The sequence below is a fragment of the Entelurus aequoreus genome, linkage group LG14, assembly GCF_033978785.1.
Source record: "Entelurus aequoreus isolate RoL-2023_Sb linkage group LG14, RoL_Eaeq_v1.1, whole genome shotgun sequence".
NCBI lineage: Eukaryota > Metazoa > Chordata > Actinopteri > Syngnathiformes > Syngnathidae > Entelurus > Entelurus aequoreus.
In genome coordinates this window covers 51,586,683-51,608,011 of record NC_084744.1, presented here as the reverse complement: position 1 = coordinate 51,608,011, position 21,329 = coordinate 51,586,683, and the positions used below count along the sequence as shown (strand labels likewise).

The 21,329-nt window shown below is 33.2% G+C and overlaps 1 protein-coding gene across 1 annotated transcript in view; it reads left to right on the top strand.

Moving 5' to 3' along the window:
- The window catches only part of acsl6 (acyl-CoA synthetase long chain family member 6), an 89,948-nt gene that overhangs the window by 53,154 nt on the left and 15,465 nt on the right, over positions 1-21,329 (top strand). The window contains exons 9-15 of the mRNA XM_062070157.1: positions 235-286; positions 11,104-11,177; positions 11,265-11,342; positions 15,280-15,414; positions 15,491-15,625; positions 15,749-15,844; positions 18,714-18,786. Of these exons, the coding sequence (XP_061926141.1) occupies positions 235-286; positions 11,104-11,177; positions 11,265-11,342; positions 15,280-15,414; positions 15,491-15,625; positions 15,749-15,844; positions 18,714-18,786 (643 nt within the window). The remainder of the gene's footprint in view (positions 1-234; positions 287-11,103; positions 11,178-11,264; positions 11,343-15,279; positions 15,415-15,490; positions 15,626-15,748; positions 15,845-18,713; positions 18,787-21,329) is intronic.

The window sequence follows — 21,329 nt, the reverse complement described above, 5'->3', positions numbered from 1 at the left end:
GCTTAGCTATTTTGCATATTTAATGCAACAAGACCTGTATTGATTTTTTTTGTTCTGCTTAGCTATTTTACATTTTAAATACAACAAGACCTGTATTGATTATGTTTGTTTCCTGCTTAGCTATTTTGCATATTTAATACAGCAAGACCTTTTTTATTGTTTGTTATCATACTGAGCTGTTTTGCATATTTAATGCAACAAGACCTGTATTGATTTCATTTTTGTCTTACATAGCCGCCATCACCTGAGGACCTGTCCATTGTTTGCTTTACAAGTGGAACCACAGGTAACACAACTTCAACAAGTGACTAATTATTTCAACTCCACATTCACATCTTTCCAAACCACTCACTTCATCCAGTACATATATTCATGTTTACACTTCTACTCACTTCATCCAGTACATATATTCATGTTTACACTTCTACTCACTTCATCCAGTACATATATTCATGTTTACACTTCTACTCACTTCATCCAGTACATATATTCATGTTTACACTTCTACTCACTTCATCCAGTACATATATTCATGTTTACACTTCTACTCACTTCATCCAGTACATATATTCATGTTTACACACAATACTCACTTCATCCAGTACATATATTCATGTTTACACTTCTACTCACTTCATCCAGTACATATATTCATGTTTACACTTCTACTCACTTCATCCAGTACATATATTCATGTTTACACACAATACTCACTTCATCCAGTACATATATTCATGTTTACACACTTCTACTCACTTCATCCAGTACATATATTCATGTTTACACTTCTACTCACTTCATCCAGTACATATATTCATGTTTACACTTCTACTCACTTCATCCAGTACATATATTCATGTTTACACACAATACTCACTTCATCCAGTACATATATTCATGTTTACACTTCTACTCACTTCATCCAGTACATATATTCATGTTTACACTTCTACTCACTTCATCCAGTACATATATTCATGTTTACACACTTCTACTCACTTCATCCAGTACATATATTCATGTTTACACACTTCTACTCACTTCATCCAGTACATATATTCATGTTTACACTTCTACTCACTTCATCCAGTACATATATTCATGTTTACACACTTCTACTCACTTCATCCAGTACATATATTCATGTTTACACACTTCTACTCACTTCATCCAGTACATATATTCATGTTTACACACAATACTTCTACTCACTTCATCCAGTACATATATTCATGTTTACACTTCTACTCACTTCATCCAGTACATATATTCATGTTTACACTTCTACTCACTTCATCCAGTACATATATTCATGTTTACACTTCTACTCACTTCATCCAGTACATATATTCATGTTTACACTTCTACTCACTTCATCCAGTACATATATTCATGTTTACACTTCTACTCACTTCATCCAGTACATATATTCATGTTTACACACTTCTACTCACTTCATCCAGTACATATATTCATGTTTACACACTTCTACTCACTTCATCCAGTACATATATTCATGTTTACACACAATACTTCTACTCACTTCATCCAGTACATATATTCATGTTTACACACAATACTTCTACTCACTTCATCCAGTACATATATTCATGTTTACACTTCTACTCACTTCATCCAGTACATATATTCATGTTTACACTTCTACTCACTTCATCCAGTACATATATTCATGTTTACACACTTCTACTCACTTCATCCAATACATATATTCATGTTTACACACAATACTTCTACTCACTTCATCCAGTACATATATTCATGTTTACACACTTCTACTCACTTCATCCAGTACATATATTCATGTTTACACACTTCTACTCACTTCATCCAGTACATATATTCATGTTTACACTTCTACTCACTTCATCCAGTACATATATTCATGTTTACACACTTCTACTCACTTCATCCAGTACATATATTCATGTTTACACACAATACTTCTACTCACTTCATCCAGTACATATATTCATGTTTACACTTCTACTCACTTCATCCAGTACATATATTCATGTTTACACACTTCTACTCACTTCATCCAATACATATATTCATGTTTACACACAATACTTCTACTCACTTCATCCAGTACATATATTCATGTTTACACTTCTACTCACTTCATCCAGTACATATATTCATGTTTACACACTTCTACTCACTTCATCCAGTACATATATTCATGTTTACACACTTCTACTCACTTCATCCAGTACATATATTCATGTTTACACACTTCTACTCACTTCATCCAGTACATATATTCATGTTTACACTTCTACTCACTTCATCCAGTACATATATTCATGTTTACACACTTCTACTCACTTCATCCAGTACATATATTCATGTTTACACTTCTACTCACTTCATCCAGTACATATATTCATGTTTACACTTCTACTCACTTCATCCAGTACATATATTCATGTTTACACTTCTACTCACTTCATCCAGTACATATATTCATGTTTACACTTCTACTCACTTCATCCAGTACATATATTCATGTTTACACTTCTACTCACTTCATCCAGTACATATATTCATGTTTACACTTCTACTCACTTCATCCAGTACATATATTCATGTTTACACTTCTACTCACTTCATCCAGTACATATATTCATGTTTACACTTCTACTCACTTCATCCAGTACATATATTCATGTTTACACTTCTACTCACTTCATCCAGTACATATATTCATGTTTACACTTCTACTCACTTCTTCCAGTACATATATTCATGTTTACACTTCTACTCACTTCATCCAGTACATATATTCATGTTTACACTTCTACTCACTTCATCCAGTACATATATTCATGTTTACACACTTCTACTCACTTCATCCAGTACATATATTCATGTTTACACACAATACTTCTACTCACTTCATCCAGTACATATATTCATGTTTACACTTCTACTCACTTCATCCAGTACATATATTCATGTTTACACTTCTACTCACTTCATCCAGTACATATATTCATGTTTACACACTTCTACTCACTTCATCCAGTACATATATTCATGTTTACACACAATACTTCTACTCACTTCATCCAGTACATATATTCATGTTTACACTTCTACTCACTTCATCCAGTACATATATTCATGTTTACACTTCTACTCACTTCATCCAGTACATATATTCATGTTTACACACTTCTACTCACTTCATCCAGTACATATATTCATGTTTACACACTTCTACTCACTTCATCCAGTACATATATTCATGTTTACACACAATACTTCTACTCACTTCATCCAGTACATATATTCATGTTTACACACAATACTTCTACTCACTTCATCCAGTACATATATTCATGTTTACACTTCTACTCACTTCATCCAGTACATATATTCATGTTTACACTTCTACTCACTTCATCCAGTACATATATTCATGTTTACACACTTCTACTCACTTCATCCAATACATATATTCATGTTTACACACAATACTTCTACTCACTTCATCCAGTACATATATTCATGTTTACACACTTCTACTCACTTCATCCAGTACATATATTCATGTTTACACACTTCTACTCACTTCATCCAGTACATATATTCATGTTTACACTTCTACTCACTTCATCCAGTACATATATTCATGTTTACACACTTCTACTCACTTCATCCAGTACATATATTCATGTTTACACACAATACTTCTACTCACTTCATCCAGTACATATATTCATGTTTACACTTCTACTCACTTCATCCAGTACATATATTCATGTTTACACACTTCTACTCACTTCATCCAATACATATATTCATGTTTACACACAATACTTCTACTCACTTCATCCAGTACATATATTCATGTTTACACTTCTACTCACTTCATCCAGTACATATATTCATGTTTACACACTTCTACTCACTTCATCCAGTACATATATTCATGTTTACACACTTCTACTCACTTCATCCAGTACATATATTCATGTTTACACACTTCTACTCACTTCATCCAGTACATATATTCATGTTTACACTTCTACTCACTTCATCCAGTACATATATTCATGTTTACACACTTCTACTCACTTCATCCAGTACATATATTCATGTTTACACTTCTACTCACTTCATCCAGTACATATATTCATGTTTACACTTCTACTCACTTCATCCAGTACATATATTCATGTTTACACTTCTACTCACTTCATCCAGTACATATATTCATGTTTACACTTCTACTCACTTCATCCAGTACATATATTCATGTTTACACTTCTACTCACTTCATCCAGTACATATATTCATGTTTACACTTCTACTCACTTCATCCAGTACATATATTCATGTTTACACTTCTACTCACTTCATCCAGTACATATATTCATGTTTACACTTCTACTCACTTCATCCAGTACATATATTCATGTTTACACTTCTACTCACTTCATCCAGTACATATATTCATGTTTACACTTCTACTCACTTCTTCCAGTACATATATTCATGTTTACACTTCTACTCACTTCATCCAGTACATATATTCATGTTTACACTTCTACTCACTTCATCCAGTACATATATTCATGTTTACACACTTCTACTCACTTCATCCAGTACATATATTCATGTTTACACACAATACTTCTACTCACTTCATCCAGTACATATATTCATGTTTACACTTCTACTCACTTCATCCAGTACATATATTCATGTTTACACTTCTACTCACTTCATCCAGTACATATATTCATGTTTACACACTTCTACTCACTTCATCCAGTACATATATTCATGTTTACACACAATACTTCTACTCACTTCATCCAGTACATATATTCATGTTTACACTTCTACTCACTTCATCCAGTACATATATTCATGTTTACACTTCTACTCACTTCATCCAGTACATATATTCATGTTTACACACTTCTACTCACTTCATCCAGTACATATATTCATGTTTACACACTTCTACTCACTTCATCCAGTACATATATTCATGTTTACACACAATACTCACTTCATCCAGTACATATATTCATGTTTACACTTCTACTCACTTCATCCAGTACATATATTCATGTTTACACACTTCTACTTCTACTCACTTCATCCAGTACATATATTCATGTTAACACACTTCTACTTCTACTCACTTCATCCAGTACATATATTCATGTTTACACACAATACTTCTACTCACTTCATCCAGTACATATATTCATGTACACTCATACTTATACTTACACTTATTATCATCTTATAGTTATATTTACACTTATACTTATCTTATAGTTACACTTATAGTTACACTTATACTTATCTTATCGTTACACTTATAATTACACTTATATTTATCTTATAGTTACACTTATATTTACACTTATATTTGTCTTATAGTTACACTTATATTTACACTTATAGTTACACTTATATTTATCTTATAGTTACACTTATATTTACTCTTATAGTTACACTTATATTTACACTTATATTTATCTTATAGTTACACTTATAGTTACCTTATAGTTACACTTATATTTACACTTATTCTTATCTTATAGACACTTGTGATTTAGGGCTATATAAATAAACATTGATTGAGTTATACATATATTTACACTTATACTTATCTTACAGTTACACTTATATTTACACTTATAGTTATCTTATAGTTACACTTATATTTACACTTATAGTTATCTTATAGTTACACTTATATTTACACTTATATTTATCTTATAGTTACACTTATATTTACACTTATTCTTATCTTATAGTTATACTTATATTTACACTTATACTTATCTTATAGTTACACTTATATTTACACTTATATTTATCTTATAGTTACACTTATAGTTACACTTATATTTATCTTATAGTTACACTTATATTTACACTTATAGTTATCTTATAGTTACACTTATATTTACACTTATATTTATCTTATAGTTACACTTATATTTGCACTTATTCTTATCTTATAGTTATACTTATATTTACACTTATACTTATCTTATAGTTACACTTATATTTACACTTATATTTATCTTATAGTTACACTTATATTTACACTTATAGTTATCTTATAGTTACACTTATAGTTATCTTATAGTTTCACTTATATTTACACTTATATTTATCTTATAGTTACACTTATATTTACACTTATAGTTATCTTATAGTTACACTTATAGTTATCTTATAGTTACACTTATATTTACACTTATTCTTATCTTATAGTTATACTTTTATTTACACTTATACTTATGTTATAGTTACACTTATATTTATCTTATAGTTACACATATATTTACACTTATAGTTATCTTATAGTTACACTTATATTTACACTTATTCTTATCTTATAGTTATACTTATATTTACACTTATTCTTATCTTATAGTTATACTTATATTTATACTTATCTTATAGTTACCCTTTTATTTACACTTATATTTATCTTATAGTTACACTTATATTTACACTTATTGTAGTTACTTTATAGTTACACTTATATTTATTTTATAGTTTCACTTATATTTACACTTATATTTATCTTATAGTTACACTTATATTTATCTTATAGTTACACTAATATTTACACTTATAGTTATCTTATAGTTACACTTATATTTATCTTATAGTTACACTTATATTTATCTTATAGTTACACTTATATTTATACTTATATTTATTTTATAGTTACACTTATATTTACACTTATATTTATTTTATAGTTACACTTATATTTATCTTATAGTTACACTTATATTTACACTTATAGTTATTTTATAGTTACACTTATATTTACACTTATAGTTATTTTATAGTTACACTTATATTTATCTTATAGTTACACTTATATTTACACTTATATTTATCTTATAGTTACACTTATATTTACACTTATAGTTATTTTATAGTTACACTTATATTTATCTTATAGTTACACTTATATTTACACTTATATTTATCTTATAGTTACACTTATACTTATCTTATAGTTACACTTATATTCTCACTTATATTTATCTTATAGTTGTACTTATTTTTATCTTATAGTTATACTTATACATATTTACTCGCATAGTTATCTTATACGCATACTTATACTTACACTTTTACTCATATTTACACTTAATTTCGTAATTGCACTTACTCATTCTTACACTTACATTCATACTTATATTTACACGTATACTAAACTAATACTTATATTTACATGTACACTTATCTAATACTTGTATTTACACTTATAATTATACCTACACTTATAGTCATATTGACAGTTATATTTACACAGATGTATTTATAATTGCAACTACACATACTTATGTTTGCACTTTTACTTATTTTTGTACTTATGTTAATGATTACACTTACACGTGAACGTATCACTTACACTTATATGTAATTATACTTACTGTACATGTATACTTATGCATACACCTACACTTATATGTAATTATACTTACTGTACTCGAGTACTTATGTGTACACCTACACATTACTTAAGCTTCAGCGATTGCACTTTATTATTTACACTTAACTTAAATTTTAATGCGTTATTGACTTGTGTTTTACTTATGTTTACTGATTTATTACAGTCTATCATTTGTGACATGTAGAAGATGTAATGCTTGCATCAGTTGTTGAACACAAACAATCTCCTATCAGATACAGCGGAGGATATTTGGTGTTTACAGTAAGTGCTAAGAAAACAAGCATTAGTGTGTTTTATGCACCAGTGAAGTGTCCACAAAAACAAAGGCACAGTTTGACAGGTGAGGACAGGTGAGGACACGTGACACCACTTTTGTTGTCCTTTGTAGTCAACAATGTGCTGAGAGTTCAGTTCCAGACAATCCGTTGTCATTTTACATTAGTGACAAGGCTGCCCCCTGATGGCCAACAGAAGAATGTCCCCCTCAATTAGCTGTCAAAATGACTAATTGCTTCTTTTCATTATTTTGTCAGAGTCCTTGAATGAATAAAACAAAAAAATTGTTATGACTTTCCACGCTGTTTGATATAATAACTCATCTCAATGTTTGAGACTATGATGCCATATTTATTTGATTACAGGAGGTCTATAATAGATAAAGATTTTTTTTTTTTTAAAAACACTATAATGTAAGATGAAGTTTATGTAATCCATACAATAAATAATGAATTAAAATATATATATATATATATATATATATATATATATATATATATATATATATATATATATATATATATATATTTCAAATAATTACTATGTATACACTATACATACATATTGATATATATGTCAGGAAAAAACACAGAGGCTATTTCATCCCTACAAGCCTGTTTCACAGGTTTCCCTGCTCTTCAGGGGATTTTAAGTAAATTCAATCAATCAATCAAAGTTTATTTATATAGCCCTGAATCACGAGTGTCTCAAAGGGCTGCACAAGCCACAACGACAAATCAGGGCAAGAAAAAACTCAACCCAATGGGATGACAATGAGAAACCTTGGAGGGGACCGCAGATTGATTATATATATATATATATATATATATATATATATATATATATATATATATATATATATATATATATATATATATATATATATATATATATATATATATATATATATATATATATATATATATATATATTCATATATATAAAGTCTGGGCTTCCCTGCTTAGGCTGCTGCCCCCGCGACTCGACCTCGGATAAGCGGAAGAAGATGAATGGATGGATGGATATATATATATATATATATAGTATACTGTATGTTAAACAGGTATGGTTTTGAAATTAACATATTGTTTATTATTGAGATGTATTGTGGTCATCATTTAAAGTCTACCTACTGTATAAATATATTAAAATATATAATTAAAATAATTACAAAAATAAATGTATATTATTACAAAATAAAAATAAAAAAACTCGTCTCTCCAAGTACCACCATAATGATCAACAGTACAACACGGTAGCATAGTAGGCCTAAGTATTCATTAAAAAACAAGGCCGATGTTTATTTATCCAATCCAATCCAATCCATTTTATTTATATAGCACATTTAAACAACAAAAATGTTTCCAAAGTGCTGCACAACAATATTAAAAACAATATTCAAATATTATCCTTGGCTCCACCAAGGACTGAATAAAAACAAAAAATAAATAAATATAAAACCAATATAAAAATAAATATGATTAAAAACGATTTTAAAGGTTAAAACCAATTAAAACAGTAAATAGAAATCAAAATTTAAAAAAAACACAGAGGACCACACAACTCTCGTAGTGTTAAAAGCCAAAGAATAAAAGTGGGTCTTAAGACGAGACTTAGAACACTCCTCTGTGGGAGCAGTTTGAACATGGAGGGGCAGAGTGGTTTAATATTTAATACATTGCCCACAGTTTGCACAGTGACACTGTGTTTGAATATGGGGAAACAAAACACTAATCACTTAAATAAGGGATTCTTTTGGTGTACGCATACCACAGTTTGAACCTCTCTGATTCAAATAATGACACAAATAAAAATATTTCAATAAATCATTACAAAGTAAATTAATAAATGAAATCATGTACTTTCATTGTTATTCATTTAATCTTTAAATACTTAAAAAAGACTATATTAAAGGCCTACTGAAATGATTTTTTTTAATTTAAACGGGGATAGCAGATCCATTCTGTGTGTCATACTTGATCATTTCGCGATATTGCCATATTTTTGCTGAAAGGATTTAGTAGAGAAAATTGACGATAAAGTTCGCAACTTTTGGTCGCTGATAAAAAAAAAAGCCTTGCCTGTACCGGAAGTAGCGTGACGTCACAGGTTGAAAGGCTCCTCACATTTCCCTGTTGTTTACACCAGCAGCGAGAGCGATTCAGACCGAGAAAGCGACGATTACCCCATTAATTTGAGCCAGGATGAAAGATTCGTGGATGAGGAACGTGAGAGTGAAGGACTAGAATGCAGTGCAGGACGTATCTTTTTTCGCTCTGACCGTAACTTAGGTACAAGCTGGCTCATTGGATTCCACACTTTCTCCTTTTTCTATTGTGGATCACGGATTTGTATTTTAAACCACCTCGGATACTATATCCTCTTCAAAATGAGAGTCGAGAACGTGAAATGGACATTCACAGTGACTTTTATCCCCACGACAATACGTCGGCGAACCACTTTAGCTACGGAGCTAACGTGATAGCATCGGGCTTAACTGCAGATAGAAACAAAAGAAATAAACCCCTGACTGATAGACAGAAAATCAACAATACTATTAAACCATGGACATGTAACTACACGGTTAATGCTTTCCAGCCTGGCGAAGCTTAACAATGCTGTTGCTAACGACGCCATTGAAGCTAACTTAGCTACGGGACCTCACAGAGCTATGCTAAAAACATTAGCGCTCAACCTACGCCAGCCAGCCCTCATCTGCTCATCAACACCCGTGCTCACCTGCGTTCCAGCGATCGACGGAGCGACGAAGGACTTCACCCGATCATCGATTCGGTCGGCGGCTAGCGTCGGATAGCGCGTCTGCTATCCAAGTCAAAGTCCTCCTGGTTGTGTTGCTGCAGCCAGCCGCTAATACACCGATCCCACCTACAGCTTTCTTCTTTGCAGTCTCCATTGTTCATTAAACAAATTGCAAAAGATTCACCAACACAGATGTCCAGAATACTGTGGAATTTTGCGATGAAAACAGAGCTTTTTGTATTGGATACAATGGTGTCCGAATAGTTCCGTTTCAACTGGTGACGACACGCGCATACGTCATCATACATAGACGTTTTCAACCGGAAGTTTTGCGGGAAATTTAAAATTGCACTTTATAAGTTAACCCGGCCGTATTGGCATGTGTTGCAATGTTAAGATTTCATCATTGATATATAAACTATCAGACTGCGTGGTCGGTAGTAGTGGCTTTCAGTAGGCCTCTAATGTCTTTTTTAAATTATTTAAATCAAACAATAAAAGCAAAACATTTTGAAATGACCGTATTATTTTATCGGGGTCATCACTCTTAGTGTGTGGACCTTCATGTGTGGTTCTTCACGTGTCCACAGGGAACCCAAAAGGGGTCATGCTCACTCACGGGAATGTGGTGGCGGACTTTTCAGGCTTCCTGAAAGTCACCGATGTGAGTGACCCACACAGCACTTTTTTTTTTCTTTTTTTTTAATTTCACTTCCAACCCTTCTGACTCCGCCCCTTCCTGCCCTCGCAGAAGGTGATTTTCCCCAACCAGGACGACTGCCTCATCTCCTTCCTGCCGCTGGCCCACATGTTCGAGAGGCTCATCCAGGTAACGGCGTCGAGGTTGTGGGAAGATGTTATGTCATGTTACAACATATTTTTTTTACGACTTCTCATGAAACGTGCCAGTCATGTGCAGCCAGAGCCAGGCAGGTCCTGGCAGGTCCAACCAGCCTGGTTTGTTTGCCTGCCGGCGTTTTGGACACTTTCCTGGGGATATTAGGTGTTTTCCGCGCGTGCACACACAAAGCCCAGATATCACAATGCAAAGGGGCGGAGCCTCGGCCGGGCCATGTCCTCAGACGGCCTCGGGGAAAGAAAAAAAAATTCTGTTGGTGGTGAACTTTTTTCTTTCTTTTTTTTCCCCTCTCAACGGCCTGCCACAGCTGCGTGTGGTGGAAGTCCATATATGGTCGGGGTTGTCCCATGTCTGTGTGGAAGTGTGTGTTGCATAACACTCCTTATGGGAACTCAAATAAAACAGCAGATTTGGTCGTCGTCTCTGAGAGAGGATGTTTGACGGGGGCGTGCATCAGTGAAGGGAATTATATTTATATAGCGCTTTTCTCTAGTGACTCAAAGCGCTTTTATGTAGTGAAACCCAGGCCCGGCCCTAACCAATCTGGCGCCCTAGGCAAGATTTTAGGTGGTGCCCCCCCCCCACATCGGCAGTGAAGTGTATATACTCACAATTAAGAAACCGAATAGCTTTGTCTTTGACCTTGTTTTTACTTAAAGAAAGCAAATTAACAATCAGAATAGTTAACAAGATTTAAAAAAATATGGATAAATAAATGAATACAAAAAATAAAAAAATAATATATGAAATACAATATTTTTACATACATAAACACAAAATAAAACGTTTCAACAAGTTGCATAAAATAAATTAAAAATACAATATAAATAAGGCACTGCACAAAATAAAATATCAAACCAGTATGACTTTAACAACTATATTACAAAAAAAGGGGATCCTACAGAGTTCTCTATTTGTGCTTTTTAATATTGCATTAACTAGAATGACTTACAAATTACTGTACACCAGGGAGTACTGTAATTACCTAACATTACATTATTATTTAACATAACAATTTAGCCCCCTCCACAATATTAACCCGACGTTAAAACAGAACTAGCTATTTATTGATTAGCAATTGCCGAATCATGTAACATTAGCTTAATGCTAAAAAGCCAGGTTACTATCACATTCTGTAACAGACAAACAATTTAATGTAGGCTAATGTTACCTACCTGCTACCTCTGTCTTTTTCTCGTTTCTCCTCTTCTTTTCTCTTTTTTCTTCCCTGGGCACCTGACAGTTTTGGCCGTTTTGACATCTTGTGTTGATTTTTTAATTATGTGGTGACGTCCAAAAAGAGTCATGATACGGGAAGGGAGGGGGCGCACCGTGCCGGGGGACGGGGGCCGTAATGTTGTAACAAATAATATTTCTATTAAATAGGCTTTACTTTGCATTTTAATTAACGTGGGATTATTTTATGTATTTAGAAATAATAGTACCAACTTTTTTTTTTCTTTTTTTTTTCCCCTCCAACATTTGTGGCACTGGCGTGGCGCCCCCTGATAGACGGCGCCCTTAGCATTTGCCTATACGGCCTATGCCACGGGCCGGCCCTGGTGAAACCCAATATCTAAGTTACATTTAAAGCAGTGTGGGTGGCACTGGGAGCAGGTGGGTAAAGTGTCTTGCCCAAGGACACAACGGCAGTGACTAGGATGGCAGAAGCAGGGATCGAACCTGGAACCCTCAAGTTGCTGGCACGGCCACTCTACCAAGTAAGCTATACGTCCCAGGGGTGTCCAAAGTGCGGCCTGGGGGCCTGCAGTATATGGTCGAGGGAAAAACTGTAAAAAACGACATGGTATACCGGTATTAATATAGTACCGCGATACTAATGAATCATATTCGGTACTATACCGCCTCTAAAAAGTACCGGTCTTTACCCCTTTCTTTCGAGCAGAGGAGCATGTTCGGCAGTGCACAATCACAGAGTACTTACAAGCAGACACAGTGTGTAGACAGAAAAAGGGGGAACAGACCCATTTTGGCTTAAAAACTAACGATAAAGGTGAAGTTATGACCAGAGATGATAAATGCTTTAAAATGTGATATCGTAAATTATCCGTATCGGTTTCAAAAAGTAAAATTTATGACTTTTTAAAACTGAACGGAGTGGTACACGGACGTAGGGAGAAGTACAGAGTGCCAATCAACCTTAAAGGCACTGCCTTTGCGTGCCGGCCCAATCACATAATATCTACGGCTTTTCACACTCACAAAGTGAATGCAAGGCATATTTGGTCAACAGCCATACAGGTCACACTGAGGGTGACCGTATAAACAACTTTAACACTGTTACAAATATGCGCCACACTGTGAACCCACACCAAACAAGAATGACAAACACATTTCGGGAGAACATCCGCACCGTAACACAACATAAACACGACAGAACAAATACCCAGAACCCCTTGCAGCACTAACTCTTCCGGGACGCTACAATATACACCCCTCGCTACCCCCTATCCCCCCCACTCCTCAACCCCGCCCCCCCCCCAACCCCGCCCACCTCAACATCACAACAAAATTAGGCATAATAATGTGTTAATTCCACGACTGTATATATCGGTATCGGTTGATATCGGAATCGGTAATTAAGAGTTGGACAAAATCGGATATCGGCAAATAAGCCACTATCGGACGTTTTTAGTTATAACATAACTTATAACTATCCGCAGTCTGCAGTGTTTTAGCTACTTCTAAATCACTAATCCTCGCCTCTATGGCGACAAATAAAGTAAGTTTCTTACAAGTAACATTATCACCGGAGGACGAGGAATAGCTAAACATGCTTCACTACACAACGTAGAAAGATACAATAGCTCACCGGCGTCACAATGTAAACAAACGTCATGGGTGAATCTGCACCTGTCATCCACTGTAATGATACCAAGTACAAGAGCGTATCTAGTCGATACTACTATGATTATACCGGTATTAGTATAGTACCGCGACACTAATGAATCATATTCGGTACTATACCGCCTCTAAACAGTACCACCCACACCCCCGTCGTCGTCACGTCATGACATTGCTGGTTTACAAGCAGAGGAGCATGTTCGGCAGCGCACACACACGGAGTACTTACAAGCAGACACTGTGTGTAGACAGAAAAGGGAGAACGGACGCATTTGGCCTAAAAATTAAAGATAAAGGTGAAGTTATAACACTGAAACGCCCTCAGGAAGAGGTGCTTTAAACATGGCTAGCTAGCTAGCGGCTAATGTCCAGCCGCAGTCTGCAGTGTTGTAGCTACTTCTAAATCACAAAAATAAAGTATTATTATCACTGCAGGACAATTTTTGTTTCATCTGACCACAGAATTTAAATCCCTTGCCTGATTTAAATTAAACCCTATCTAACCATAAAATCTAACCCTGGAATTTAAGTAAGGAAAAAAAGATAATAAATGATGAAGTCATTTAAGAAAGAAAAAAAATCTAAAAAGATTTTAAAAAATAATTAAAAAATTTTTTTAATTATTCAAGTAAGAAAATATTACAAATAAAGACATATTAAAAATAAATCAATAAACCAAAAAATTAAACAAAATGTGAAAATAAAAACATATTTCAAATTTTATGTATATATATATGAATGTGAGTGTGAATGTTGTCTGTCTATCTGTGTTGGCCCCGCGATGAGGTGGCGACTTGTCCAGGGTGTACCCCGCCTTCCGCCCGATTGTAGCTGAGATAGGCTCCAGCGCCCCCCGCGACCCCGAAGGGAATAAGCGGTAGAAAATGGATGGATGGATATATATATATATACATATATATATATATATATATATGTATATATATATATATATATAAAGTGTGCGGCCCTCAACGGAAAAGTTTGGCCGCCCCTGCTTTTTCACGAACGCCGTTGTGCTAACCGAGCGCTGTGTTGTGTGCAGTCGGTGGTCTACTGTCACGGCGGGCGAATAGGCTTCTACCAGGGCGACATCCGCCTCCTCCCCGACGACATGAAGGCCCTGCGGCCCACCATCTTCCCCGTGGTTCCTCGCCTGCTCAACCGCATGTACGACAAGGTGCGTTCAGCGGGCCGCGCCCTCGGACCGGCTTGCAAAACATCGTCGACGTTGTTCTGGCCGCGTGTGTGTGCAGATCTTCAGCCAGGCCAACAGCCCGCTCAAGCGTTGGCTCCTCAACTTCGCCGCCAAGAGAAAAGGCGCCGAGGTCAGCAGCGGCATCATTCGCAGCGACAGCGTCTGGGACAAGGTCTTCTTCAGCAAGATCCAGGTAAGCCTTTCATCCTCACCCCCAAGGAGAGATGGCCGCCCGCAGATAAACACTGATGACGTCACAGCGTTAAAGATGGTTATCACGGCCATTGTTGTTATTGTTATTGTTGCGTTCATGCAGGCCAGCCTGGGCGGGAGGCTGAGGATGATCATAACAGGAGCAGCACCCACTTCACCCACAGTGCTCGGATTCCTCAGAGCAGCTCTCGGATGCCAGGTCACACACACACACACACACACACACACACACACACACACACACACACATTCTTGTATTTTGTACCTTCTTGAGACCTCCGAAAAATGTTGTGAAAAATGAGTTGGAATTTCACAAGAAAAAAGGTCACAATTTCACAAGAAAAACTTAGAATGTTGGCAGTATTATGATAAAAGTCGTAGTTTTACTCAACACAAGTCAACATTTTACAAGAAAAACTGAACATGCGCGCAATATTATGATGAAAGTTGGAATTTCACTCAATAACAGTCGCAATTTTACGAGAAAAGATTAAAATGTTGGCAATTTTATGAAAAGAGTCGTAATTTTGCTCGACAAAAGTCACAATTTTATAAGAAAACTAACATTTTGGCAACATTATAATAACAATCTGAATTTTACTCGGCAAAAATATGACAAAGTCATAATTTTACCCAAAAAATGTCACTATTTTACAAGAACAACAAAAAAGTTGGCATTATTGTGATAAAAGTCAGAATTTAATATGACAAATGTCACCATTTTGCATGAAAAAGTAATCCTTTTACATAAAAAAGTAATCATTTTACGAGAAAATATTGCAATATTACAGAAACAGAAAGAATATGAGAAATTGTTCCCAATTTTATAAGAAAAAAGTCCACACATTGTGAGAAAAAGACTGCCTTTAGTTAATTTTTTTATTTTTTGTTTGTAATTGGTTTGTAATTTTCATTATTTACTTCAAGTTATTACAGTATGTCTCTATATACATAGATATATTTTATTTTTTTTAATTAATTTTGGCCATTTCAATTTCTTACACACACTTGTTATTTCATATGTTGGCCAGAGGGAGAGCACTTTTAAAACTGACACAGTCAATTTGAAAAATCCCTCCTTTTTGGGACCACCCTAATTTTGATAGATTGCAAATGAGACATTCTCTATTAGATGCAATGGTTTTCCATATTGGGACCATGATTTATGTCCTAACTTTTTCACCGGTCCTCATATATATTTAAGTAAGAAAATATTACAAATAAAGACATATTACATATAGATCAATAAACACAAAATTAAAAAATAAATAAATCAAGAAATAAAAGAATAAAAATAAAAACATATTTCAAATCATATATATATATATATATATATATATATATATATATATATATATATATATATATATATATATATATATATATATATATATATATGTATATGTATATGTATATATATATATATATATATATATATATATATATATATATATATATATATATATGTATGTATATATGTATGTATATTAAATTCTAGAAAAACATTAATTAATTAAAAAGTTAAACAAAAGAATTAAAGAAAGAAAATAATAAATATAAAAACATAATTAAAAATGAATAAATATATGAACAAAAATGTTTAAACAAAATAATTAAAGAAAGAAAAAAATAAATATAAAAACACAATTAAAAATAAAAAAATCAGTACAGTTTTTACAAATATTCAAAAATAAAAAATAAAAACATAATTCAAATAAATACATGAATAAAAACCTTTTTTTAAATTCAAGAAAGAAAATAATAAATATAAATACATTAATGAAAAGGTTTTAAAAAATAATTCAAGAAATAGCTTCTTTTTTTTAAATATATCAATAAAGGTATGTGCTGTCAAATGATGAATTCCTTTAATCAGATTAATCACACTTTTTAATTTGGATGAATCATGATTAGTCATAGGTTATTATTCCCTTGCCTGATTTAAATTTAACCCTATCTAACCGTAAACTCTAACCCTGGAATTCAAGAAAGGAAAAAAAGATAATAAATGATAAAGTAATTTCAGAAAGAAAAACAATCTAAAAACATTAAAAAATGATTTTAAAAAAATGATTTTTTTTAATTATTCAAGTAAAGAAATATCACAAATAAAGACATATTAAAAATAAATCAATAAACAAAAACAAAACAAAAAAATCAAGACAAAAAAGAATAAAAATAAAAACATATTTCAAATGAAATATATATAAATATTTTAAATTCAAGAAAAAATAAGAACATATATAAAAATACATTAATTAAAAAGTTAAACAAAATAATTAAAGAAAGAAAAGAATAAATATAAAAACATAATTAAAAATACATAATGAATGAATAAAACATTTTTTTAAATAATTCAAGAAAGAAATGAATACAAATAAAAACATAATAAAAAATGTTTGTGCTGTCAAATTATTAATTTCTTTAATCAGATTAATCACACTTACATTTGGATTAATCGTGGTTAATCACAGGTTTTTATTCACTTGCATGATTTAAATAACTTTATAAAGACCCAAATATTTGGACACAAATGCAATGTTATCGTCATAATGTCACCCGAGAAGAAGTTTAAAATGTTCTACTTGAATGCTCAGAACTTGGTATCCAGTCAGGGTTTATTTTGGAGTGAAATCTGCAAGTGACACAACTCACTCATCATGCTTGCACGGACATATAACAACATGTCCCGCCTTTATGGCAACCATTGGCAAGGAAACCAGTGCAGATAGTTAATAACCCTGTCAAAAAACAAATCTGAATGCCCAAAATCTAGTCACATGTTCCTTATCCCATTTCAGGCATTTTCTGAAAGTTTCACTAGCTAATTAGGTGACAAAAAATATTAGTAATTCCATAATCTGGCAGAGGTAACATGATTATTATGAGGCTAATATCAGTTTATGAATGAATCATATAAAGGCAAACTAGTCCCTGAATAAAATGAGAGTCACACATAAGAAATGAAGTAACTGTAGCCGTCTTGATGTTTTATGAGTTTTCCAAAAACAACAAGTTGATGCTAAAATGCTAACACGCTCAGTACTGACCCACAGTGCCCCCTGCAGGTGTACGAGGCGTACGGGCAGACGGAGTGCACCGCCGGCTGCACTTTCACCACACCTGGAGACTGGACGCCAGGTGAGACGTGTCTTATGTAACGTTAGCCAAGTCTCGGCTCAAAGATCTGAAAGCAATTGAAAACACGTTAGAAGGAATGTTAGGAGCAAACAAATCATCTTGTGGGTTGAATGACGTCACAACAGCGTTACCAAAGTGATGCTTTTGTCCACACAAGATTCTTTTAAGTAATGAAGGAAGAGTTGTTAGGTGACATTATTTCATTCCTTCCTTTATCTGCTGTCCTGTTTGATCTGCACATATAACACATACAGTTCAGCTTTCCTTTTATTTATCTTATTATGCAACTTACGATGTTCAATCTTTTGTTTAATTTTGAAAATTAGCCCAATTAGAAAGGAAAGAATGTCAGTAATCATTTAAAGCAAACTTTTTTCACTGTGGGCCATTTTGATATTTTTCATTTTTAAAACCAATAAGATAGATAGATTTTTTTTTAACCTATTGGGCTCCCCTCAAGTTTGGTTTTCGGGGACCTGGAAGTGTTTCAGTCTTAAAAATGTTAAAAATAAGCAATATTTTATTTTTTTCAATTTCAGGCCTATCTGTCGATACAAAGTATTTTGTTTGTTTTTTGCCATTTTTGTCAAAACCCTGTTTTTTATGGCAAAAGCACAAAATATGCAATAGTTTCCCCAAAATATTTTCAAAATGGAATATTTGATGTAAAGTCATTGGAGCCTTAAATTCATTTGAATTTGTTATTATTTTTTGAGCATGACAGTTTAATTAAAAAAAATCCCACTTAAATGATCAGGATCCAAATGGGCTCCCACTCATAAAAGTGTTAAAAATAAGTCATACATTTTTTTTTAACTTTAAATACATAAGTCTCTGGATCTACTTCAAATCTATTTGTCAAATATAATTTTTAAATTATTTTTTATTTGTTTTTTTTATGTCCTTTTGGTCAAAAAACACTTTTTTATGGCAGACACACAAAATATGCAATATTTCCCCCAAAAATATTTCAAAGTGGAATATTTGATGTGAAGTAGTTGGAGCCTTAAATTCATGACATTGATTTTAATTTGTTACTATTTTTTGAGCAATGACAGTTTAAAAAAAAAAATCTCACTTAAATGATCAGGATCTAAATGGGCCCCACTCATAAAAGTCTTAAAAATAAGTCATACATTTTATTTATTTTTTCAACACAAAAGTCTCTGGATTTACTTCAGGGGCCGTACTTATCAAGCTTCTTAGAGTGCCATTTTACACTTAAGTCCTGAGAATTTGCGAAATTTAGTCCTACTCTCAAACTTAAGAATAAAAGCTTTTTATCAACGTTCTTAAGTCTAAGAATCACTCCTACTCTCCACGATATTTAAGAGACCTTCAGAGGTGTCTTAAGTGGTTAGGAGTTGCCAGCAGGGGATGGCACTGAGGCGAGAGAGACGTGCTCGAACGTTCAGGGAACGTGCGCGAACGTTCAGGGAACGGAACAATGTTTTTTTTTTTTTGATGACGAGCAGCTGATCAAACGGTATCGTTTAGACAGAGCGGATATTATTTTTGTCACAGATTTAATACTTTTCGATTCCTTGTTGATTTCTGCATGTGGCTGCAGTGGGCTAGTATATATAGAGCCACCCACACCAGTTTCAAATTAGTTGCCTAATTATTGAATTGGAAAGAAAATGTTATGACAGTAGCGTATGTGTGTGGCCGTGAGGTGAGTGACGTCAGTGAGTGTGTGGGCGATAGAAGAGAGGGAGCGGTAGCGTGAGTGCCGGCGGGGACTAGTTTGTTTTGTATTATTTTGTAGTTTATTGTCAAAATATACACTCCCATTGTCCACTTAAATATTTCCAAGATATTTCTTTATTCTTAGACAAGGGATTCCCTTCCGTGATTGGTCATTTCTATGGACACAGAAATGACGTCACCTAAAATTCCGTTTACGGCACATAGTAATGTCGTAATTCAGCACTGAGTGTGACACTTAAGATTCAGTCCTACACTTCGCTGAAAGTGTGAGTAAGACGCTTGATAACTAACTTTTAAGTGCAGCTTTCAGCGAAGAATTTATTTACTCTTAAGTCAACTCTTAGCAGACTTCTTAGGAGTAATTCTAAGAAGCTTGATAAGTACGGCCCCAGATCTATTTGTCGAATATAATTTTAAAATGATTTTTTATGTTTTTTTATGTACTTTTTGTCAAAAACACTTTTTTATGGCAAACACACAAAATATGCAATATTTTCCCCAAAAAATATTTTAAAGTTAAATATTTGATGTGAAGTAGTTGGAGCCTTAAATTCATAACATTGATTTTACTTTGTTATTATTTTTTGAGCAATGACAGTTTAAAAAAAAAAAAAATCTCACTTAAATGATCAGGATCCAAATGGGCCCCACTCATAAAAAATAAGTCATACATTTTTTCTACTACTAGATCTACTTCATATTTATTTGTCGAATATACTTTTTAAAATGTTTTTATGGGGGGTTATTTTATGTCCTTTTTGTCAAAAACACTTTTTTATGGCAAACATACCAAATATGCAATATTTCTCCAAAAAATAATTTAGAGTGGAATA